The sequence below is a fragment of the Engraulis encrasicolus genome, chromosome 8, assembly GCF_034702125.1.
Source record: "Engraulis encrasicolus isolate BLACKSEA-1 chromosome 8, IST_EnEncr_1.0, whole genome shotgun sequence".
In the NCBI taxonomy this organism is placed as follows: Eukaryota; Metazoa; Chordata; class Actinopteri; order Clupeiformes; family Engraulidae; genus Engraulis; species Engraulis encrasicolus.
This window is the reverse complement of record NC_085864.1, coordinates 7,745,820-7,771,722: the sequence shown is the minus strand read 5'-3', so window position 1 is coordinate 7,771,722 and position 25,903 is coordinate 7,745,820. Positions and strand designations below refer to the sequence as shown.

The 25,903-nt window shown below is 41.6% G+C and overlaps 1 protein-coding gene and 2 long non-coding RNA genes across 3 annotated transcripts in view; all 3 read left to right on the top strand.

Moving 5' to 3' along the window:
• Positions 1-23,064, top strand: part of gipr (gastric inhibitory polypeptide receptor) — a 74,697-nt gene extending 51,633 nt beyond the window's left edge. The window contains 3 exon segments of the mRNA XM_063205933.1: positions 20,362-20,526; positions 21,031-21,066; positions 22,506-23,064. Coding sequence (XP_063062003.1) covers positions 20,362-20,526; positions 21,031-21,066; positions 22,506-22,658 — 354 coding nt within the window. The 3' untranslated portion in view covers positions 22,659-23,064.
• Positions 2,152-5,667, top strand: LOC134454120 (uncharacterized). Its single transcript, XR_010035797.1, has 4 exons — positions 2,152-2,654; positions 3,823-3,905; positions 4,486-4,517; positions 5,491-5,667. It is a non-coding gene; the product is annotated as an uncharacterized LOC134454120 (long non-coding RNA).
• LOC134454121 (uncharacterized) lies at positions 8,750-11,785 on the top strand. The gene is made up of 4 exons (XR_010035798.1): positions 8,750-8,848; positions 10,071-10,153; positions 10,733-10,831; positions 11,727-11,785. It is a non-coding gene; the product is annotated as an uncharacterized LOC134454121 (long non-coding RNA).
• Positions 23,065-25,903: the final 2,839 nt, after the last annotated feature.

The window sequence follows — 25,903 nt, the reverse complement described above, 5'->3', positions numbered from 1 at the left end:
TTCCAGATCATGCCCATGTCAATTAGAGAAACATAGGGTTCTTCAATCACAATATGTTGGAGGGAGATCTTCTGGATGAGCTTGCTCTTCTGCGTCTTCCTCTATATGCCATTGGGATTGAATAAGGTCACACATTCCTCAACAACAGTCTTCTAGCAGCTCGGAGAACTTTACACGTTTGACTGTCTTCAACCTGTCTGTGGGTCGAGACCCTTTTTTTTGGGGGGGGGGGGTGTAATGTAAGGACTCTCAAAGTGAAATACCATCACTGCATCTAAAGCTATCAACAAACAATGCTAAAACATTGGCCAAATTGTCAAATAATATTTAAAAAGCCGAACATTGTGAAAATCGCCCACCTACAAGCCCACTACGCCTCATAATTTAAGGTATTGTGTGCTTGTAGATCAGCTATTTTCTCAATATCTATGCATGAGGAATGGAGCTACACAAATTGGGGGGTCCCCAGTCCAGTTTTGGGGGGGTCATGACCAAAAAACATTGAAAACGACTGTTCTAGATGGCAGCCATCTTGAATTTCAAAATGTCAAAACAAAGTTGTATTATCAAAATAATGTCAGATTTGGAATCCTCATGGTTGACATGTATGAAAAAGTGTCCTCATACATGATTCATTCAAGATTAAAAGTTATTTCTTAGAGATGGCGCCGGACGTCATTTTGAATTTGCCTCTCTAGCAAAAAATGCCGGGATTTTTGGGAGGGACATAGGGGCTAAATCTTTTCTTAAGGGTCCATAGAGGTCAAATCAATCATCAAAACACCCTTGCCAGAGAATGGTCACTGAACCTCACATTATGACCCGACCCGACTAATCAGCAGTTTAATTCTCATCAACCAGAAACCTTCATCTTTTTTACCTTTCAGATGACCTTCAGATTACCTACTTGTAATTTTACTGTCCATAACTGAACTCAGTATGAGCAGACCTTTCATTTGAGCCTAACATTAAGGCTCTCTGACGATTTTGAAAAATTTACATTTAAAGAGCCAAAAGTGGCAGCCATCTTGAATTTGAAGATCAGAAATAGGTCAAATCAATAAATCTACATAATTTGTGAATTTCTTGCCCCAGATAGTCTCAGAAACCATGTATTATGCAGCATTGTCGGCAAAACCATTAAAAAGCTAATTTCTAGCTTGGCTGGCAGCAGCCATTTTGGATACAGGGCTCAAAAAAATGTCCCCACATTTTTGTGAGGGGCACCCCGGCTCATTTTTTTATTTAAACTTTATAGATGACAAATCCAGTGAGAAACAAACCTTTCCTCTCCACGGTCACGGAACTTCCATAAATGACCCTGTCGGTACCTTACCTGTCGCTTCTGCCTTATCTGTCGCTTTGGGGTCCTAGCTGCGTTGCCCTGGTAACAACTGTAAACAAAAGGCTGCGGTTAACTGCTCCGCTCCCTGACAGGATTTTTCGTTCATTCGTGCCAATGAAACAGGAGGCCTCGATTCATGCAGAAGATAAGGTACGTAACTGGGATATAAAAAATATATATGTAAGAAAACTATTTAACCTCACAGACTAACATTGTATACGGTACATTCTAACAATATATTTCTAATGTTTTGAGTCATTCCCGTTCATTTGAAGCGTAATTTCGCCCTTACTGTGGCTAGTTTGGATGAGATGACTTGACCCTAGCTAGCATAACATAAATGGCAGCTAGCTCTACACCAGGGGTCAGGAACCTTTTTGGTGGAGAGAGCCATAAACGCCAAATTTTTAAAAATACATTTTCATGAGAGCCATACAATATTAAAAACACTGAATACAATCAAAAGCATGTACAATTAAGCAAAACAATTTTAGAGTGTACTGTCAAGTTATTGCTTTTATTGATAACGTTGCCAACTGTCAACTTCATTATGGTGAAGGTCTGGGAGAATTTTTTATTTTTTGAATGTAATTTCCTGCATTTTAACACTTTCAACCTCCCTTGATCCGTTTCAACTCAATATGGAACCCGTACTTTTATTTATAAATACAGGACGATTCCATATTTCAAGGGATGGTTGTCAACCCTAGAAAAGTAAGAGCCATATACAGTTGCCAAAAGAGCCACATGTGGCTCTAGAGCCATAGGTTCCTGACCCCTGCGCTACACTATTTCGGATATTCGTTAACAATCAGTGTTCAGATAACTAGCGCAAACGTGCCGAGATATCTTGTTTATTATAAAAATAAACGCTTGTGTTGTGCCATGGCTTATATGGCGATGACGTTTGAGATTGTAAATTTACGGGCCACAGATGTGTCTATGGTAAGGCCGACCTGACGAGATAGCTGCCTACTGAGGTTTGATTGGATATGGACATTGTTTATTTCAGAAGGAAAATGTTTGGAGTGGAATTGTTTGGAAGACAATCTTGGGACAATTTTGCTCTTTGGGTCTTTGTGCCAACCATGCCAGCTATCGTAGGGTGCTCTGGGAACTTCTTAGATCTGTTTACTGTATGTACACTTACTGAAATAAGCATTTTGTTTACATAAAATCCCTTGTCATTTCACCACTAGGTTTGAAACCCAGACAGCACGAAGCATCTTGCCGACGTCAAAATCAGATCAACAGACAGGGACATCAGCCTTCTCTTGGGAATAGGCCAGATATGCCATAACAAGAAATGGTAAGTCTATCACTACATAAGATCCATAACAAAATACTCCTAATTAAATCTTAAATGTGACCTGGTGGCATTATTGTGTGAATGCTTATGTTGCACACTTAATGAATAAGGTCCTCAAGTGTGTAGAGTTCGTTTTACATTTTCCTCAGCATAACTGAACAGCTGACACCGCTGCCTTTAGGCTAGTGACAATGGACCCAAAAAGGCCTTCGTTTTCGAGATACCCCAACCGGAGGTAGAACAAAACCCAATAATGTTTTTCCTCATCTCTAGGGTGTCCCATACATGAAAATGATTCTTGGCCAAAGTGATTTTAATGCTAAGCCTAAAATTTTTACACATTTTCATATGCACCTCCAAACAAAAAAAGCACCCAAAATTAGGGATGCACCGATACACATTTTTTCACTTCCGATCCGATCCCGATATCTAAATTTGGATATCTGCCGATACCGATACTACTCCGATCCAATACCAAAACCTCATATATGCATGAATTTCAACTTGAGGTAGGCCAAAGATGACTATTTGGTCAGAAAAGGAAGTAAAAAGAACAGGAAACGAATTCATAAGTAAAAGTATCAAGTAAAAAAGTAACAATCCCATCCTGAAAACTAATATGCAAGTGTTATGACTTCAAATTAACATTAATCCTGGCTCAATATCAGTCCTGGGAAAATTCCGATACTTTGGGAAAATTCCGATCCGATCCGATCTCTGAAAATATGTTGATATCTGAACCCGATACCGATACACCGATACCGATATCCCATCCCTATTCAAAATGTGACTTCTCTTGGGTTTTGTTCTACCTCCGGTTGGGGTGTCTCCAAATTGTGAGGCCATTGTCACTGGCCTACTTCTGTATCATAACAAAGCCTGTCACTTCCACGTTTCGTTCTTTATGTGACCGAAGTCACTACTGCACCAGAGAGGGTCTCTGCACTCATTGCTGGTCCTATGATGCCATCTATTGGCGAAAACGTGCAAAAGCATAATTAAACTAAAAGACAACTTCTGACAGGACAACAAAAAGACAGGGAGTAAGAATAAGGGAATAACAAAAAGCCAAAAATGGGGGGTCCACTACACTTGCATATCTGATTGTGATGCTGTCACTCATTTTCTAGTCTATATCTTGGACTGAACAAGGATTACATGTTTTCAGGTGTTTTGCCCCTGCGGTTGTAAAGAGGATGCTGTGGAGGTGGCAGCATGAACGTGTCACACAGACATTGGCTAAACAACTCGGTAGGTACAACGAAATAAAATAAACCACCCCCTCAACCCTGTTTATGCTGCACTGTACCTATTATAACCAGTTTTTATATAGACCATTATTTGAAATACTATGAGAGCCTTTCTGTTAGCATACTGTACAGCAGGGATGGGCAACTGGAGGCTCGGGCGCCACATGCAGCCCAACTTCTCACTTTAAAAAAAAAAGACAAAGGACAGTTTTTAACCCCCTATAAATCAATAGTGTAAGCATTCAGGTATAAATAAAGAAAAAGTGAAGTATCCTTTTGTAAATTCTCTCAAGTGCGTGGTGATGTGGCCCACTGATTGTGGTAATTAAAAATGTTGGCCCACCTTATAATGAAAGTTGCCCACCCCTGCTGTACAGCCTACATCACTTGTACATGTCCTTACCAAATAGGACACTAGCTAGCTAAATGTAACTAATATGGCATTGTGAAAGTTGTATGCCTAAATGTAAACCATAATATTACATTGTGATGGACAGAATTCAACTAAACCAACATATTACATTGTGAATGTAGTTGCATAGTGATACTGAGACCGACTTATTCCTGTCTTTATTTGCCAGGCTTCTACACTTGACAACAAATGTGCTCTACGGTAGGTTGGTTATTACAACCCATATACAGCCCCTGGCAAAAAGTATGGAATCACCTGTCGTGGAGGATGTTCATTCAGTCGTTTTTATTTTTTAGAAATATGATGGATCACAGACCCGACTCAGAACTGAACTCATTTCAGCTGGCGGCTAACTGGTCTCATAGGAGTCCATGTTAACTGCTAGCTCGGAGGTAAAATTTGCACTGCCATTCTCAAAGAACGGTTGAAAGTACAGGAGAAAGGTAAACGTCAGTTATTTAACTCAAGGGGGTGTGTAATATGAGCTTATTTCAAAAAATGGGACAGTATCACTTTTAAATGGTCAATGGCAAGGTCCCAACCTGTAAAGATGTTCTGTCACTGTAATCAGAGACATTTGAAGCCAAATTGAGTTTTTTTCTCATTAATACTATTACTCCGAAGCTGTACGTTGTTCCAAAATCCAGAAAAAGTTTTTGAAGTGCTTGTTTGTGTGTTTCTTTTTCATGATTCCATATTTTTTTTCCTCAGAGCTGAGTGATTCCATATTTTTTTCCCCTATGCATGCTCTAAAAAAAGTAACTCTTTCTTACTAACGGAATTACTTTTCATGATTTCTTTTGGTGTTTCTTAAGGCCAGACAGTTGCCCTTTGAAATGAGTTCAGTTCTGAGTCGGGTCTGTGATCCATCATATTTCTTAAAAATAAAAATGACTGAATGAACATCCTCCACGACAGGTGATTCCATACTTTTTGCCAGGGGCGGTAAAAACCTAACTTGCTCAGCCTCTGAGGCACATAAAAACGTGAAATTAGTTGCATCATCTTGCATGAGAATGGACAGGAGTCTGCATATTGGAATGCACCCATGTCACTTCAGGCGCCTTGGACAATGCATCGTGTATGCAGCATCAGGCTAAAATGGGTTAATAACACACACACACGCACACACGCACGCACTCTCCTCTAATCTTCTCTCTTTGCCAAACTTTAGATGACATTTCCAGCATGTCCAACTCATCAGCATCAGGGGAGATTCGGTGAAGGTGGTGCACCATCCAGGACCAGTCATGGGTCACCAACACCTCTGCAAAATCTACACTTCTTGTGAACCCTGTAGAAGACACTACAACCACAAAACTGCTAATAAACCATCACATACTGCATCACATCATTGTTCTCCATGTGTTACTGCACCCTCGGCACAAGTTCTTTGCTAGATTGCCATCTGGCAGATGCATCAGGACAGGAATGTCGTTACTGTTTGTGATTATATCTCCCCACACTCTTACTTGCTTTGCATGGCAGTGTGTCTCAATGTGTGTTAGAATGGAAGGTGTCGCACCATTGAAGTCAATGGGCAGCGGCATTGCATCAATTTTGGGCCACCAGAAAAAAAAGAAAAGAAAAACATTGAAAATGAATGTAAGGTTTTGTCTGGTGATTTCTGGTAAATTAGAATGCCCATAACATCAAAGTGGCACTGGATTACTCAACCATTTGCCTCTTAAAAGATAGCTTCTGCCAATTTCAATATGCTGTTGTATAGCTCATGCCACCCTTGACTTGTCAGTACCCGGTGATGCTGGCATTTTTTGACTCAGCTCTTTCTGAGATCTGAGCTATTCTAATGGGGCAGACTTTGATTGCATTAAAAACCTTCTTAACATAGTCCTAATCCAAATACTATCCCAAAAGGTATCACTGTCTGTTTGCTAGTTGTCTGCTGATGTTGCATAACCTTTTGAATGTTATTGGGAATAAATGAAGATGTTTTTTTGAAATGTAAACAAACGCCTGCCCCCATTACAATGACATGGGTATGTGGAAGAGCTGTCCCTTACTCATGCACCTGTTTAACAAAATGTTATTTTTATTCAAGTATGCTGTGTGTCTAGGGGTATGCAGTGTATAAGGGGGTAGTTTTCTTTTATAATCTTTGTGTAGCAAAACCTCTTCTCAGTTGCATGGCTGAGACTGTTCAAATAGGCTACTGCCTGCCAATACTGCAAGCTTCTACTTAGTTGCATTTTAACCTTGATATGTTATAGAGAATATAATTATTATAGAATTGTTACCAGGTAAAAACGAAAAGCAAGTTAATGTAATCCAGTCACTCAGTCTGTCATAGTAGCAATATCAATGAGTGCATTCCCTCGTATTTTAGCGTTTTGCGTGGTATCTGTGGGGATCAAGGTAAGCAGATCGTGGAAATAGTAGGCTATAGATAGGTTATAGATGTAAAATAGTACACTGTATTAACTTACAGATGTAAAATATTTCGCGGCCAATATAAACTTAATGTACCGGTAGTCGTGTGTTACACGACGTGATACATTAGCTTAGCAGTAAACATAGTAAATCAGGGGGTATAACAAGCCTGTGTCGAAATTCATTTCAGTACATCAAGATGGATGAATGCGACGCGATTTCAATGTTAATGTTCTGCTTCACAGTGCTTTGTTTTTAAATAAAAACGAACAGTCTGCCAGGAAAACTTAAAATACGAGTGTTTATGAACAGGCGATAACCCGGACAGCATCTAAAACATGGATCGTTCATTTCAGCCAATCAGGTGACAAGAGCGACAGATAAGGCAGAAGCGACAGGTAAGGTGCCGACTAGAGCATGACACGGGAGTGGATTTTCACTCCTGTCCTGTCCCGCTCCCAGAAAAAAAATCCTGTCCTGCCCAATCCTGGTCCAGAGTAAAAAAAATAAATCCTGTCCTGTCCTGTCCTGTGTGGAAGGACTCCCAATCCTGCCCGCTCCTGCTCAAAAGTACTCCCACTCCTGTCCCACTCCTGTATTTTTTTTTTTTTTTTTTTTTTTTATGTTGTTACCTGTATGCATATTTGCCTCCTAGTAAGCAGTTGTAGCCATAATAATAGCCAATACAATTATACACAAGCTAATGGGGGTCTGGAGAAACCCTGGGTAGCCTAATAGAAAAAAATGTTTTTTCCCCATGTTTATTATAGGCCCTATTATTATTATTATTATTATTATTATTATTAGTAGTAGTAGTAGTATTATTATTATACTACAGGAGGGGGAGGCACCTACATCTTCATGCACTAATCAATAGCCTACAGTAGGCCTATATGCCATTTCTCTGTGCAACAAAAATACGGGGAGGAAATCAGATGCTACAATTAATAGTAGGCAATTGTAATGAAACCAGTTGGATTAGTTAAGACTAGTCATGCTACTAGTTCAGTAAGCATGAGTTTACCTAGGTCAACTTCATGATGCTGGTTACTGGTTAGGCTACTGAACTAGTAGCCTGACTAAATCTAAACATACTAGTTCTACTAAGCTAATCCAACGGTTTCATGACAGCGTTTGACTTAAAACACACGGTCTGAAACGGCGTGCAGTTAGAGCAGGGAGGCGGAGGCGGAACTTCTCTAACTTTGTTGGCTGCGCTTTTTGACACTCACAGCAGACGCGCACTGAACACTACTTCTGAATCCTCCTCATACTAGAACTACATCTTGACTACTTTGACTACGATTGCATTCTGTGCTAAATTAGCCTGTTATTGCGGAGTTGATTAGGAAATGCCATGACGGCAACGTCTTACGAGTCTGCAAACCCAGTAGTTCTACAAGTGGCTATTTCACTATCAGATTCAAGAGGTTTCATATCAACAATGCGAAATCCTGCCTGCCTTATTTGAACGTTTTAACCAGGCGTCTGTTGAAAAGCTGTAGAAGTTTTAGTACAGCACACAAAAATCAACTCCGACAAAGAAGGATGAGATTAAATCAATCGTGCGCGCCTTGACTGATGCCATGCGAGTCTGTTGTTCTTTCTCTGGTCTGTTTGCCACGGGGACAGAAGTTCCTCAATTATTGCCAACATGGAATTCAACATTCAAATAACATTGAGGACCGTTTTTATAGCGCATTCCCATTGACGCATTGACATTGTCGGACAGGCAGTGTAGGCTATGCGAGGACATCCCGCAGGAGTCAGGGAAAATGCGCAGCTCTCGCAATCATGCACACAAGGAGCGAAAATGCGAATGAAAGGTTTGAAATAACCGACATTCAGAACAATAATCATCCTATTTAACCATTCCCGCTCCTGCCCATTCCCGTGGAATATTATTCCTGTCCTGTCCCAATCACGAGATGGATAAATGTTTGACTCCTGTTTCACGTGTATCCCGCAGGAATCACGTGTCCCACGGGAATTCCCGAAAAATGTCATCCTCTAGTGCCGACACTCGTTCCTCATCAGCTGTTGCCATGTGTGTGGCCCGTTTTCCGACCGTACCGTAACCAGGTAATGGGATCTACCCGCCAGATGTACAACTGTCTTGGGAATCCTCATACAGACTAAAGGTACGTGATTTGGAGGAAATATATGTCAATGTTGGCACGTATATTACTTTATCCTCCGCTTCCACATTTGTTTTTTTTTTCACGTGTGTGTTAATAATGTGGTGTTTCAGACTCCATGACATCCGTAGGTAGGTCTACTACTGTATGCTAAAACTACTTCACCTCACCTGACAAAGTTTTCCAACATGAGCTCAACTTTACAAAAGCGTTTGATTCTAGGCTGCTTTAATCGTTCAATGTCTTGGCAGATATATTGTCAGTCTGTGTAATCTGACGTTGCTTGTGCATCTTGCTTTGGCTAGAACTTCTGGCTAGAACTAGCTTGTTGTCAGGGGTGTAGTGGGCATGGTACGCAGGGGTACGCAGTCCACCCACTTCTCCTGAAGTGAGATTTAAAAAATCCGATGAGTTACAAACTGTGCCTACTGACTATTTTAGTTGGCTGCCTGCATTCATTATTCTTGAAGATGTGGGATCGAAATTGCACCAACCATTCATTGGCTAACAATTTCATTAAGGTGACTGACAGGTAGTCGTGTTTTAAACAATAATCGGAAGTCACATCTGAAAATAAAGATTGGCTAATGTTACACGGCAAAGTGTTTTCGTGTGTCAGGTCGCCTCAGTCTTTGACATGTCCATCCTCCACACGAACCGCACTGTAGCATATTTCAACTATCGTGCCTGCTATTGTTTACATAGAGCTACTCACAGTTTTGTCCTGTGCTTGTTTCGAGCACAGTGCATATCGTAATCTTGCTTATAAACTGAAATGTGACCTGTGGCATTATTGCGTGAATGCTTATGTTGCACACTTAATGAAGTGTGTAGAGTTTCGCTGAGTTCGTTGTTTATTTACATTTTCCTCAGCATAACTGTACAGCTGACACCGCTGCCTTCTGTATCATAACAAAGCCTGCCACTTCCACATTTCGTTCCTCTTATGTGGCCGAAGTGGCTACTGCACCAGAGAGAGTCTCTGCACTCATTGCTGGTCCTATGATGCCATCTATTGGCGAAAACGTGCAACAGCATAATTAAACTAAAAGACAACTTCTGACAGGACAACAAAAAGACAGGGAATGAGAATAAGGGAATAATAAGGGAATAACAAAAAGACAAAAATGGGGGGTCCACTACACTTGCATACAAACTGATTGTGATGCTGTCACTCATTTTCTAGTCTATATCTTGGACTGAAAAAACCTTATTATGTTTTCAGGTGTTTTGCCCCCGCGGTTGTGAAGAGGATGCTGTGGAAGTGGCAGCATGAACGTGTCACACAGACATTGGCTAAACTGCTCAGTAGGTACAACGAAATAAAAGAAACCACCCCCTCAACCCTGTTTATGCTGCACTGTACCTATTATAACCAGTTTTTATATAGACCATTATTTGAAATACTATGAGAGCCTTTCTGTTAGGATACTGTACAGCAGGGATGGGCAACTGGAGGCTCGGGCGCCACATGCAGCCCAACTTCTCACTTTTTAAAAAAAGAAAAAGGACAGTTTTTAACCCGCTATAAATCAATAGTGTAAGCATTCAGGTATAAATAAAGAAAAAGTGAAGTATCCTTTTGTAAATTCTCTCAAGTGCGTGGTGATGTGGCCCACCGATTGTGGTAAGCAAAAATGTTGGCCCACCTTATAATGAAAGTTGCCCACCCCTGCTGTACAGCCTACATCACTTGTACATGTTCTTACCAAATAGGACACTAGCTAGCTAAATGTAACTAATATGGCATTGTGAAAGTTGTATGCCTAAATGTAAACCATAATATTAAATTGTGATGGGCAGAAATCAACTAAACCAACATATTACATTGTGAATGTAGTTGCGCAGTGATACTGAGACCGACTTATTCCTGTCTTTATTTGCCAGGCTTCTACACTTGCCCTCAGAGTTCACATATGGTTAAGTGCCCAGGTGTCCAGCCAGGTTCAGACTGATGCTGGTAACAAGAGGAAAACATGCTGATTGGTAAGTGAGATCCCTGCTCAACAAAATCCACACAGCACAACAAGTAAGCCTAGTTTGTGGTGTCAAATGTAAAATGTAAGTTTCATCAAAAAGTTGTAGAACACATCTGCATAAATTGCAGGCCATCAAAGTAGTGAATGGGCAGGGAAAACACAACCAGTAGGCTTATGAATGACTTTGACTCAGCACAGCACAGCAGATACGATGCTACCATTCCTTGGGAATATGACACAGAGGCCTGCTACTCCATTGTAAATATTGACTGGAAATGTTCATGTTTCAACTGTTTAAAAACATTGGACTCAGGGGAAAAAAATCTCTAGGTGTATATAAGTGAAAGCCCACCTTTGCCATTGTTACACAGCACACAAGTATACACTGTACTCAATGAAATTGTATTTTATGCCTCACCTGTGCAAGGGTGCAGCCTACATTGGCATCCCAAGGGAGCAGTATGTTGCAGTGTGGCGGGAAGGTACCATGCTTGGGGTACCTCAGTCATGGAGGATGGAGAAGAGAGCACTGGTTAATTACTCCCTCCACCAACCTGGCGGGCTGGGAGATGAAACGGCAACCTTTGGGTTGTTCAGCCCTGGGCTACAGGACACCCTAACCGCTTACCAATGACTGCCCCACTTATCCATGACTGTATAAAAAATACCACAGCGAGTACACTTTTAAATTAAATGGGTCAATATAGATGATAGACTTTTCATCCACAGGCAGGACTTAGTCTACATACAGTAGATGGTGAAATCCTGCTTACAAAACTGTTTAAATAAATAGTTGTAAACTTTTGACATGTCAAAGTCATAGCCTAAACTGTAGGGTATGTTATGTAAAGGGTGATTTTCACATCCGGCCCATGTTCACAGATTTTTTTTTTCTCCTGCAGGAATGATTCAACGATGGACATTTTGCTTAATTGTGGAAAAAAATAAATGGAAAAACTTCTATGGTTTCTTGTGTTTTCATTGGTGAGGCATATGGGTTAAGCACTGATCAGGAAGACCTCAAAAAAGGCGGAATTCCACTGCAGTGGTGAGAACATTCAGACGTCTTTTTTGTTTATGGAAAGAGCTGATTTTCTAGTATGCTAGGTTCATAACTGCAACCTAAAATCAGCTGTTCCTCGAGACGTCAGGATGCTTTCCTCGCGCAGATGGGGTACGTCCAGTAGGTCGTAATTAAATCGGGTAAATGTTGGCTGGATATAAAGCGGCTAAACGTCGGCGAGATGCATGTAAATAAATGCAGCGGCAAGATGTCTTTGAAATAGCGGCAGCTCATCGGCCAGATGCTGGGAGACGTCGAGATAGCCAATGCATCGGTAAAACATAGGCGTTCCATCGGACGCCGCACGTCTGCCCAACATCTTGCCGATGAGCAAACGTTCTTCTATAGACGTCTTGCCGATGTATTTTACATCTTGCGACGTTGGCAAGACGTAAGTGTGCTGTCTGGGAAGCGATGTCTGTCATCCGACAGCCGATGGAGGAGATGTGGATGGAGTGGAGAGACCCGGCAGAGATGGTATCTAGGAGACAACCAACAGACTGGAAAGCAGAACGTCATGTCGTGAAGTCTTGCACATGCGCAGTTCAAAATTAAGCTTGAGAAAAAACGTGTTTTACGGTGTTACAGTCATACATACGGTCATTCTAAGACAGCTGTTTTAATTCGTTTTTCATTGCGATTCCAACCCCGTGAGTTCTGTATCGATAAGTTGTCCCACTTTTGATCTCCCCATTAACTCCCCATTCACGAAAGTCTTACTAATCTGAATTAGAAGCCCCGACGCGTAGCCAAGATGGCCGCCGAGTGTTCTATCTCCCCTTAGCAACAGTATCTCTGAATGCGTTTCCTAAGTTGTTTTGCGCACCCTATCTTAAGTTAAGAAAGGGGTATTACAGAAGCATCCTAACTTCGAAAAATCCTAAATAATTGGTCCTAACTTTAGGACAGCCACCCAGCTGTCCTAATTCCAGTTATCCATTGATTTGTTAGCCAAAATTTAGCTGGTGTTCATCACCATTTACCCACACCACAGACTTCAGTGACCCACACTCAGCTCGCTGTTTCAGCCAGAGCTACAGTGAAGTCTATCCGGGAAAACAACCCAATTGTGAACGGATGATGTTAATTAAATTAGGCTATATTAACTGACCCAAACTATGCGTGAAGTGAAGAGTTGATGATAAATATACCCGACTTCGATGTGAAGTACGATATCAACTTCAACTGCGTCAAGCCAAGTCGGCTGTATTGTCATTTATACACATGCGCTACATTTCATGAAATTACGAAATTACGAAACTGTTTTGCGTGCATTCGCTTGGAAAAACAAAGCATTGGGATGAAAATATGGAAAATGGGAAGCACTTTATTGGGACTGAAACCACAATGCATAGTTTGGTCAACATGAGGTTTGCATGCAGCGAGAGTGACCTCATTTCGTCCTCACAGATGTTGCTGTATTAGAAATCCGTTCGGTGGAACGTCACTAATAAGTGCGTTATTTAAAAGTATATCACATCAATGAGCATAACAAGTTAAGCAAAATATTTACGTCCTCTTCCTCTCTGGTTTAGTATCACGCGGACCGCGAGATGCAGCAGCAGTCAAACTTGTGTATTCTAGCTTGCGTCGCACTACTGTTGCTAGGTAGCGGTGCATTTGTTGTCAGGTAACAGACATAAAAAGTAGATCGTAGATGTTTTGATCGCTACTTTAGGATTCCTAACTCAAGATAAGATAGGATTTCCAAAGATAAGATAAGAATCCTAAATGAAGTTAGGATTTGTTTCTGTAATACCAAACTGAAAAAAATCTTATCTCAAGTCAAAAGTTAAGATAGGACGACTGAAGATAGGACGTTTTCTGTAATACGCCCCATGATCTACATATGGACATCTATGAATGACATAATTTTTGTGTCATTATCTGGTATTATGACGTCATTATGACATCATCTGATTATAATGCCCAAAATCTCACCATAATGTATTTTCCATCAAATGTATGTAATTCACTTAAATTTTTATGATTGTATGCTTCAGACCACTTTAATGCTCACAAATCTGTCTGATGCTAATGGAAATAACAAAAAAATATGAAAAAGGAACAATAATGAGACTTAGATCATTGATTTTCGGTCAGACATACCTGTCAGAAAACCGTTGCCATGGCAACGGCAAAAATGATAAACATAATCTTTTGGTACTAAACCGTAGCCAACTAAATTTTAGGAAAAGTCACCAAGTTTCGTAGTCATAGCTTAAGTCGTTAAGGAATTATACAACATCAAAGTTGGTGCGGGCACTTTTAGCCCCCCCCCAGTCTGGATAGGGTTAAAGGTGGGGTTGCAGGTTAATCTTCTTAAGAATATGTACTATTATGACAGCACGTTGGGGTCTATTGTTGCCTTCACGGTCTCTGGACCTCTCGAGACCTCTCGAGACAGCTGACGTCTGTCAGCTGACGACACTGATCATGTGACAACCGAGTTTTGGACTTTGGTGCATGAACGCCACTGATCCCGCAACAATCGGGAATCATGCCTGTTTTGTTTTGGTCCTCTTTTCTTTTTTTCACCTTCACTTGAGCATCCACATCCACGACATATCATTTTAGCTGAACTAAGCTAAATTAAACAGTCAGAGAATAGAAATAGAAATAGAAAGCCTTTATTGTCAGTATACAAAGTATACCGAGATTTTAGCTTCCCTACGAAGTGCACAGTCCTTTATAGATGAACATTGTCCAGTAAGTGTGTGTTCATTGTTGTAACAGCTTTGGGGAAGAAGCTGTTCTTCATCCTATTGGTTCTGGCTGGCAATGCCTTGTAGCGCCTGCCAGAGGGCAACAGTGTAAAGAGATGAAAGCCAGGATGTGTGGGATCTTTAATGATACTCCTGGCTCTACTTACGCAGCGTGAGTTGTAGATGGTGGGTATGGGAGGCAGGGGGCAGCCTATGATTTTTGTGCTGTTTTGGTCACCCTCTGCAGTCTCTTCCTGTCAGCCTCAGTGCAACTTGAGTGCCACACTGACACTGTGTAGGTCAGCAGGCTCTCTATGGTGGAACGGTAAAAGGTCACCAGCAAGCTTGAGTCTAACTGTTCTTTCTTAAGTACTCTGAGGAAGTGCAATCGCTGCTGAGCCTTTTTTACCAGAGCCGAGGTGTTAGTCGACCAGGAGAGATCAGCGGAGATGTGTACACCTAGGAATTTAAATGAGTTCACTTGCTCTACACGTTCTCCATTGATGTACAGGGGGGCAGGAGCATCTTTGTTCACTACCAGCATTACTGACATATGTGCATCTGCAATTGAATGACATTAACCCTATCGCGCCGGATGCATCATCTATGATGCATCAAATTCAAAGCCCTCTCCACGCTGACACAAAAAAAAATCTATCTCAAAAACATCCTGCGTGTCATTTCCAAACGTCCTGCAGTACGCGGAAACCGCCACAAGAGAGCAGCGGTCAACAACAAGTTGATCACAGCTCGGCGAAAAATGCAAAAATGGAGTAGAAGCGGTTTCCCTGACCGACGCTGAGATATCGACAAATTGCAAAAGGTTTGTGTACAAATTTCCGAAATATAACTCTACATCCTTTAATTTGAACACTTGCTTTGTGCAATTAATCAAGGAAGAGTTTATATTTTTACACCGTGTTGCAGAGAGATCGTGCTAAAACTGATGAGACATATAAGCACCATCCGGCGGTGGCAGGAAGTCAGCCATCAATGCATTTGCTCCATAGGGAAACTTACAAAGCATACCACGACGATCGTTTAACAAAACACACAAGTTGTTTTACTTCAAGACAAAGATATTGCCTTAAGAAACACGTTTTACTTGCGATTTTGAAAATGTAATGCAAAATGTTGAAATTATGATCTCGTAAAAAATGCATTGAAGTGAATGGAGAAATGGTCCAATCCTAGTAATGGACCCATATATTCAAATTACACATCAAAAATGAATAATGATCTATATTACACTCATAAATAGGTTGTTAAGCATTCGATCAGCTATGTTTTTACATAGATTTTAAAAAATTACCCAACCAGGCTGTGGGAAATGTAAAATATGGTCCTGCTAAAACAAGGATAGGCTTAAAAAAATGGCAGGATCTCACTAAATATTTAAAGATAATCCTCAAATTAAATTGTCTGACAACTTTTTTAAATTAAAAAAAAGATGCAAATGCATTAAAAGTCATTTTTCAATGGTCATGAAATTGGAATTTTCATTCCCTTTAAAGCCTGATGCATCATATATGATGCATCAAATATCTCAGTGACCTTAACAAAATTTTGATTTTTTTTTTTACATTTCTTATAAGGGACCAATATTGAAGCAAATTCCAAAAAGAATATAATTTTCTCTCATTGCTTTCATGGTTCAGGTTTCACAGGGTTAACTGGTGTTGTTGATAGTGATTACAAGATGGTTTTGTCGTGGTTTCCAATCGATGTGTCAATCACCAGGCCATGTGAATATGGGGTAAAATACGAATAAGTTAGGAGACAAATCATTCAATAGGCAAATACAGCGGCATAGTTTGTTGATGGAGACTTTTATTAACTCGACTCAGGTTAGGGACATTGTAGAAGCAAGTTCAACGTACAAGTTTCCAATGCAATACATCTTAGACTTGAAACATTTCAGCAAGACAACAAGTTTTTGTAAAACCAAAGTCTTCTCCGGAGGCTAAGTTTTCTCCGGAGGTTAAGTTTTCTCCGGAGGCTAAGTTTTCCTCGGAGACTACGTTTTTCTTGGAGACTAAGTTTTTGTCAGAGACTAAGTTCTTTCCAGAGACTAAGTTTTTTCCAGAGACTAGGTTTTTCTGAGAGACTAAGTATTTTCAATAAACTAAGTCCCACAAACCAAAGTCGAGAATTACTTACTGCAAAGCCAGACAGCAAAGTTGATCAACTGAGGAGATGCGTCAGGTTGTCTCTTGGGATTCCGTTGGCATTGTCCTCTCGAGCTCTGGACTGGCCAGCTTTTATGCTACCAGGTCTGGGGCATCTTGTACACCTGACCAATCCCTGTCCTTTGTCCACCTGGTCCGATCATCTCTTGGCCAATCTAATCTCAGATGATGTTATGATAAGGTGACCACCTCTTGGCCAATCAAATATCAGATGACGTTATCAGATGTCTGCAAAATTTACGTCACCCTTCTGGACATCTAAGGGGTCCTAGACACCCAGACAGGGGCGATTCCAGACATTTATTTTTGGGGTGGCAAAGTGTATTTCAGGGGGCATGCTCCTGCACTAAGGGAAAATTATAAACACTATATAATCCACACACACACTTATGTGATACAGTGAATCCCTTAAAGTGAAACCCTGCAACCTAAAGTTCTATGTCTGAAATTGTCAAGCATTAAGGCTATTGGTCACAATCAGTTCTCTTAATTTGGGTGGCAAATCATATTTCTGGAGGGGCAAATGCCACCCCCTGCCACCCCTTAGAACCGTCCCTGCACCCAGGCATCTTCACTCCCTAATCTTCAAGGTCGCGCACCTGGTCTCTTACAGTGGAAACTTCCCAACGATGGCCTGGTATCACACAGTAAATGTTGCAGCGCCAATTCAACACCCAGAGAGTTCACCTAAGTCCAAATGATATCAAATCAACTCTCAAAGTGTTAAACGAGCACCGCAGAACCCACCGTGCACTTGGACTTTCAGTCAGTCACATTGTATGTGGAGAGGGACTCTCTATTATTATATGGTTATATCTAGGGATAATCACCTTTATCTTTTTTCATAAATAAAGCTTTAATAAGAACCAATTTAACGCCAACCTAATGTACTAATTAATATGTTTTTTCTTCTCCTTTCTTTAAGGCATAGGCGTTTAAGTTAAGGCACACACACACACACACAGACATTTGCCCACATACAAGCCTCCACTTGGCTGTCTGCCCAGATTTTGGCCTCTTATCAGGCGCAGCTGCCCTCACTAACACACACACTCCAGTTTCTGTGTCTCTGTTCAACATAAGAGAATTAAGATATTAAAAGTAAAAATGCAAATATAATAGAAATAAAAGTATATAAAAGTAATAATAGTAATATAAATATAATGCAAGTAATATAATATACTGTTCGTTTTTATTATCCTTAAGGTGCAAGCACTAACTAATCTGTCACTCTATATACCAGATTTCCTCCACAATATTTAAGCATTTATGATACTGTTTACATGCCAGTTGCATGCATGGACGCCATGTTGATGAGTTGATGTGTCGTCACACAAAACATAAGCTAGGGAACTCATTGTTCTATTCTTCCGCCAGAGATCAACCTTGATAATTATCGATCTGACATTGCGTCACCAAATGTTCACGCCCACTTTCCCGAGGTTTTAGGTCGGCTTTCTTGGGATTCTCGACTTTTTGAACGAGCCATATGTAGAACCTTAGAATCTTGGGGGAGTTCCCTCAACGTGATGTAATACCCGCAACCCCACCTGAAGCAACATTATTTAGGTATTAGGAGCAGGGAGTGGGTTGCAGCCCCTGGAGCAATGTGGGTCTAGGTAGGCCTACTTTAATCAAGGGCCCTTCAGCCATGGATGAAAGTACAGAAATGTGGAACACATTCTTTCTACTTCTAAGGTTTTGAATTTTGAAACTGCATTAGCATCAGACATGCATCTGACATGCTCTTCAGTAGGTGTTTATGGTCTGCTTTCATCATGTCAGATGTTTGAAGTGTTAATTGAAGACAGGGAGAGGTAACTTGAACACTACAGTAGTTGCAGAGATTCTAGGAGTATTATATACGTATATATCTTATCCACTCTCTCTGATAGTTGGTCCTACTCTCTACGTGTTGAATTGACACTGCTGCGTGTATTGTGCATGCTCTCTTCAGCAGGTACTGTATTTACTGCCCGTTCTTTTGATGTCGCTCTGGTGCTTTCCTCCACGTGCAATTGGCCACATGTTACGCTGGCAGAGGGGTTTTGCTTTGATCAAGTCATGGTTTATATTAGGCTATATTGCCCTCATTGATGCATGCATATACCGTATACAGGTATGTGCACTCACGGCACATACTAGATGCTTCAGGAGTTTGCGATGTTGCAATCTCACCTTTCAAAGTGAATTAATTCAGCTGCCACAACCTTCTCACAACAGGTTCCTTGAATATTCTAAGAAGTGGGAAGCATTTGTGATGAATACTGAATATAAATATTTCAGCTATATAGGCCTACTGAATATAACTTGGGCCCTCGGCACGCTTGCTGCGAGCCGCAAATTACGTTCATCACTGCGAACAACCGACTGCACATGCTTGCTTGAAAAGCAGTAGACCAGGGATGTCAAACTCAAGCCCGGGGGCCAAATTTGGCCCGCAGAGTAATTTTATTTTGCCTGCGAGATCATATCAAATGTGTATTACAGTTGGCCCCCCTTACACATGAATGTATTTTAATATGACTTGAACATGAAAGTTTGGGCATCACATGTTCAAACAAGTGCATCAGTGATGTGATGTCTTCCACTCATTTACAACAGACTGTGCAGGCATCTTTGAACTACAATCTGCTGGCATTGAGTGTAAGCATTTGAGTTAAGTATGTGTGCGCATGCACAATTTACGTACACTTTGAATATTGAGTTCGGCCCGCAACTTCGTCCCAGATTTAGATTTCGTCCCACTGTGAATTTGAGTTTGATACTCCTGCAGTAGACCAACACGAAAATACTGGCTGTGTCATCCAGGGGGCAGACAGAACAGCATACCCGGGCAAGGAGACGATACTGCGACTACTTCTACATTTGCACGCTCCTTTGTCAAAGTGCAACAGAGAAGTATGATCGCAAATCAAATGTTTGTAATTTCGGACAAGCTCGAGACGCTCTTGAAAAGTTGCTGCCATCGTCGTTTTCTTCAGAAGCACTCACATGGAACTGTGCAGTCTGTTGTGCGATCGGCCCCAGCGAGTTTGAAGATATCGCATCTAACGCACGTGTTTGGTTGCCGTATCTAACGCGCGTAAAATTGACATGAACTACGCAAGTTAACGAGCTCATGAACGAATCATGCCCTCGCATGCGTATCCTACAGCAAGCATACCGCGGGCTTTATATACTGAATATATTGAAGTGTCTAGTACATCTTTTGCAAATGGTTATCTACAAATAGTCTTACTGTGTAAGCCCAGGCATTTTCCAGATAAGTATCTTGTTTATCTAAAACAATTACTCAATTCTTAGTCTAATGGTTGCTCTCTGGAAAACATGTTAGCATGATTTCACTGCTTAAGTCATCATATGCAAATTATCAGCACAATTGTCAAAAATAATCAACAGCATATTTTCACATGTTCATTGAATTCATGGGTAAACGCATGACAGTAATTTGCAGTCAGGTGAAATTGGAATTTGACAAGTTTGTAGGAACACAATTCACCACAGCATCTTCCAATAACGGTTCCACGTGTAACCACGCCCCCCTCCCCTCTCTCCTCTCCCCTCCCTCCTCCGGCAGGTCCAATCAGAGATCAAGAAGAAGTGGCAGCGGTGGCGTTTAGGCATCAGCGTGCTGGACGAGCAGCGCAACACGGGAAGCCACACCCCTCAGGGAGGCGGGGCCGTCATGGGCCACCTGTGCCACCACAGCTCCTCCTGCTGCCAGGACTGCCCACACTGCACAGTAAGAACACCACTCTTGTTATAATCAGAGCTGGATAAAGTAGAAGTAGAAGTAGAACACTAAATACACCACTTTTATTATCAGAGATGTATAAAGTCAGGGGCAGATGGCGAGCAGGACAGTGGTGTAGTCTACTTTTTTTGTGGTGGGTATACTGTATACTTGAGCATTTTTTGAAGTGGGTATACTGTATATATTTGTGCTATTCTAAATAATGAATCAATCAATTTTAAGTGGGTATACTGAAATCCACTGAAATTTTGAAGTGGGTATACTCTGTATACCTGCGTTCTACGTAGACTACACCACTGGAGCAGGGCATTTGCCCTGGGGCCCAGGGCACTCTTGCATTGGTGGTGGAGGCCCTATTGCGAACTTGGTTGGCAATATAGGGGCCTCTATAAGTGTTTTGCCCTGGGCCCTTGTGTGCACTGGTTCCGCCACTGTATAAAGTAGAAGTAGAAGTAGAAGTAGAACAGTAAATACACCACTTTTATTATGCAGTACAAAAAATTATCTAACTAAGGCACTCCAAGTGGCATGAGTGGAGTGCCTTCTTCAGGGCAGTAACACAAAAGAACAGAGTAGTGCATTTGTTAAGGGTGTTGGAACGGTGGGTAGGACAGGTGCAGTAAAAACACCACGCATATTATCAGAGTTGTATGAAGAAGAAGTAGAAGTACTCTTATACATGTCATTACAACACTAGTAGTATGATATTACAAAGTTGAAACCATGTACTGGTAAAATCATACAAGTGTTGTTATTACACCTGTAAGTACTTCTACTTCACTTATTATTATACAGTTTTTCTCTTTTGGTTTAGCTCATTTCTTGAAACAGAGATGACATTCTCAAAACAGCATGGACAAATTATCCCCAACAAAACAGCATTTGTCATTGCTTTCATCCCATTTTAAATTCTTTGTATTCTATTTGCAGTTGTATAAGTTTACTCTTGAATATTACGTAACACCCCATTTTTTACTGTGCAGGACTGCCCGCACTCGCATTCCCACTCGCACTCCCACTCCCAATCCCCGGGATCCAATAGAGGTGGGTATTAGCAAAGGGTTCACGATTCAATGCGCATCAGGCCGAATTCACACCAAGGCGTCGCGGAACGGAAGCGAGACGAATGAGGTATTTCTGCTTAGTTTCGCCCGGTGTGTTCTACTCTGCCTTTCACACCGGCGTGCGTGGCCAGTCCTGTTCAGAACCCCCCCACAGCCAAAGCTAGAGCGCTACTTTGCCATTCATTTGAATGGGACACCAAGAGCTACTGCCGCCCAAACTCTGCTCGAGTTCTATTTTCCAAATGCAGCGCGGAGCGGAGCCGGCTCCCGCATCGCTGATGCCCGACTGCCGCTGGTTGGTGAGGAAAGACAGATGTGTTTCCATGTATTTTCGCCACCACCGGTAAAAATCGCTTCCATTCCGCGACTTCACTGCCTTGGTGTGAAGCCGACCTCACAATACACACATGCCACAATGCGTTTCTATCACAATGCAATGTGATTCATGTACTATTGCAATGCATTGTGATATTTACTTACAGTTTTACAGTTTTTTGTCAGTTGCTGTGTAGCATTCACAAGTCAATTCATTTTATTAAGCATTTTAGCATCTGGGAGAGAGCATCCGTCACAACAGAAATATTACCTACTCTCTACTGAGCAAAATGAACCAGTGGCAAATTAAATTTTATTATTATAAAATAATCGACTGTCATTAATCGATGCAGTATATCGTGAAGATAAGTATCACGATACATTCTCATGAATTGACGCAGTTTATCTTGAAAACAAGTAGGCAATAGCAATGCCATTGCCATGACGATTTTTTTTTGCACACCCCTAGGCTCCACCCAGGGCGAGCCCAAGCCTCTAGCCAGCAGCCAGGTCTCCTGTCAGCACAACCACAACCACAATCCCAACTCCAACCAGGTCCACCATCACCACCACCACCATCATCACCACCACCACCACCACCACCCAGGGGCCAAGAAAGGGAAGGCCTACTGCTACATCTCGGCACGCAAGCAGGCGGTGAACGGGGTGGACGGACACATGACGGGGAACGGGGAGGGAGGGGACGCGGAGGAGCTGAGGTATTCGGAGAGTTACTGCTGACCTCTGTTTTCACTGGACATGCAAGTTCATACTGCTGGCGTCTTTGCTGGACATGCAAGTTCACAGTACTGCTGGCATCCTGGACCTCCTTCTTCACCTGGGTGGCACTGCAGGCAGGACCTTGAGGGGATCTGACACATCTCACCTGGACTTTTACACCTGGGTGTCAGTACAGATGGACCGACTCGGGACCAACTCAGGATGGGTCCAAAGTTAGACCTTGAGCCGAGCGGATCATGACCAGATCTCACCGGATCTCACCCGGATCTTTCCCATAATGCACCTGGCTGTCAGAAGGTGACTGGGAATGGCTCATACATGTACATGTGTATGTGATCCAGAGATGCTGCTTTTGTCTGAACATGTGGACTCCTCATCCCTTCACACCTGGAGTGTTTGAGGGCGTGAATGAAGGGTCACAACTGGCTCATAAAGGCACATAAACACAGACACACAGATACACACACGCACACGCACACGCACACGCACACACGCACACGCACACACACACACACACACACACACAGATACGCACACGCACACGCACACGCACACGCACACACGCACACGCACACACACTCCTGTCGGTCAGGAATTATGAACATAAAGAGACATCAGCTGATTAACTCTAGTTTATATCCCTGCCTGAAACTGGCAATGGAATAACATGTCAGTTTATCTTGATATCCTTTCCACCACACACTCTTAGAGACGTGGAGGAATTTGCTGCATTCGCTCCCCTGAATTAACAAGAGGAGAATTATCAGTCAGACACAGTACAGGACGTTTGGTGAGAATGGAGAGACGGGATTTTTTTCTTCAGACATTCCTTGACAGACTTCTCAGACATCTGAAAAAAGAGATTTTCTGAGAAACCTATCTGAAGGGGCTGCTCTGAGTGGGAAGAGAGATGTGTTAGTGCACTACTGGAGAAAGGAGTCACAAGTGCATTAGACTCCTTGACCTTGAGCACATACAGTAGCAGACAATTAAACATACAAAGTGAGTTGCTCTGCTACCTTAAGTTTGGAAGGTAACTCAACTTTAGAAAGCCTCGAGTTGAGCTAACTTACAAACTTAAGGCAGCAGGGCAACTTACGTTTTTACGTTTAACTAGCTGCAACGTTTTACAGTGTAATACATGACTGAGGCCACTTTCAACTAGCCACCTCGGTACTATAACTATGTATGTACTGTATATCCAATGACCTTGGGACCTGCAATGTATGGTTTGCATTAGGGGTGGGCGATTTGACGATATTATATCGTGAATCGCGATATTGAGTAAAATATCGTCTCGAATCTGCCAAAGTGGAGAAATCGTATAGATCGTCTTGCAGTGAGGATGTTTATTATCAGTATCAGAGTGACGTTTTCTCACTTGTGTTGTTGTCTTCACTTCATTCTTTACATTACTGTATTCCAATTGTACACTTTATGAGAGTATCATCAGTGTGTTAACATTTTATTGACTGCAAATTACAAATTGCAAGTATATGAAAGTTATTTTTTGTTGTTTTTATTTTTTTGGATGGAAGATCGTGATAAAATATCGAAATCGTGATTTCATCTTAAAATATCGTGATACAACATTTTTGCCATATCGCCCACCCCTAGTTTGCATTTAGAAACAGAGAAGAAGTCGAAAGTTGGAGGGGACATACTATATCATGGGTTATTGTTGAATTTTGAATTTCTACCTCTTTTTGTCTTGTGGATCACAGGACCTGTACTGTGCCAGCCACAAAGCAGGTGTCACATACTATATGTTCATGTGATGTGCTTAAATTATGTTGACGGAATTAATAGTATATATTTTTATTCAATTTGCTTATGACATAGGAACAGAATTTGAGGAATGCTTTCTCTCTCTCTCTGACTCACTCACTCGCATACATGCGCACACACACGCGCACATGCACACACACACACGCACACACACACACACACACACACACAGGCACACAGACACACATGCACATGTACGCACACACACATGCACACATTGCAAACCAGAAAGTAAAAGGTAGCCCTACGACATACAACAGGTTAAAAAACTATTCCACTGCCTCAATCTGACTCCTTTTCACAACGTTGCCAAGACTTAACGCCTTGCGAATCATTCAGCAGAACTGGCAAAAATGTCATGACATTATTCAGGAAACCGGCATTGATTCACAGCCTGACTTTGCCACACGTTCCGGACAATACTCACGCCATTCAGACCAAGGGCGCTGGTTTTTAAGTGGTGGTGCATTTTTTTCTTCATTCTTTATTTCTTTCTGCTGCATTCAACTCATTTGTCTGCAGTAAAAGTTGACAAAGCCTCCTTCAGGGAGCCCAAAAGTGGCGATGCAAATGCACCACTGCATTCCCCTCTCCGGCACCTATGATTCACACTCATAGCGATGGCTCAAAAAGGACTCCTCAGCTGAGCTACATTCATATCATGGCAGTGTGGCATAGTGAAATCTACATCCACATCCGCTTACATGCACTTGGGAGTTTATGCAAATTGGTGTCTGCCAGAGCCATGGAATTAAGAGTCAGGCTAATCCCATTGACCTTTATGTGACATTTTTACACAGAGATGTCTGCTCATGGACCCTTTAACACACAGATCTCCATTGACATAGTTCCAAAATAGTTTCAGCAAGTGAGCGTCGAACACAGAAAGTGCATTAAAGGAAATTATAATGCAGAAATGTTCACGGAGGTATACTTGAGGGGGCATATACAAACGTAGTTGCATGTCAAAATTATTATTATTATTTAAATATGTTCATTTTTAGAGAGTGGGAAAGTGGAACACTACTACAATTACGATAAAATCTAAACTATTTATTTTGAAAATTGACGTTTCTGTCAGTCAGGCCTTCAGTAGAGTGTCCTTTAGTCATCCAGAATTAGCTGAACTCTCACATCATGCACATCATGTAGAAACCCTCCATGGAGAACTCTTGACATCCCCTATTGTTAAAACATATGAAATGTAATCCTTTACCTGCCACACAACAAAAGAAAACCAATTGCTTGATTTAACAGAAAGGCATAATGAACAAACGATAATACATCTACGGCTCACTTAGAAGTTTCTCAAGTTTCCTGTTTTCTTAGCACTGAACAATTGAACCTACGAGTAAGAAAGACGCTCATTATGGCCCATTGTTATACCAGACATACGGTACGCTCCTGACGGGTGGAGGAGTTGATATATTTTAATACAGTACTTTTATGCACCGAGG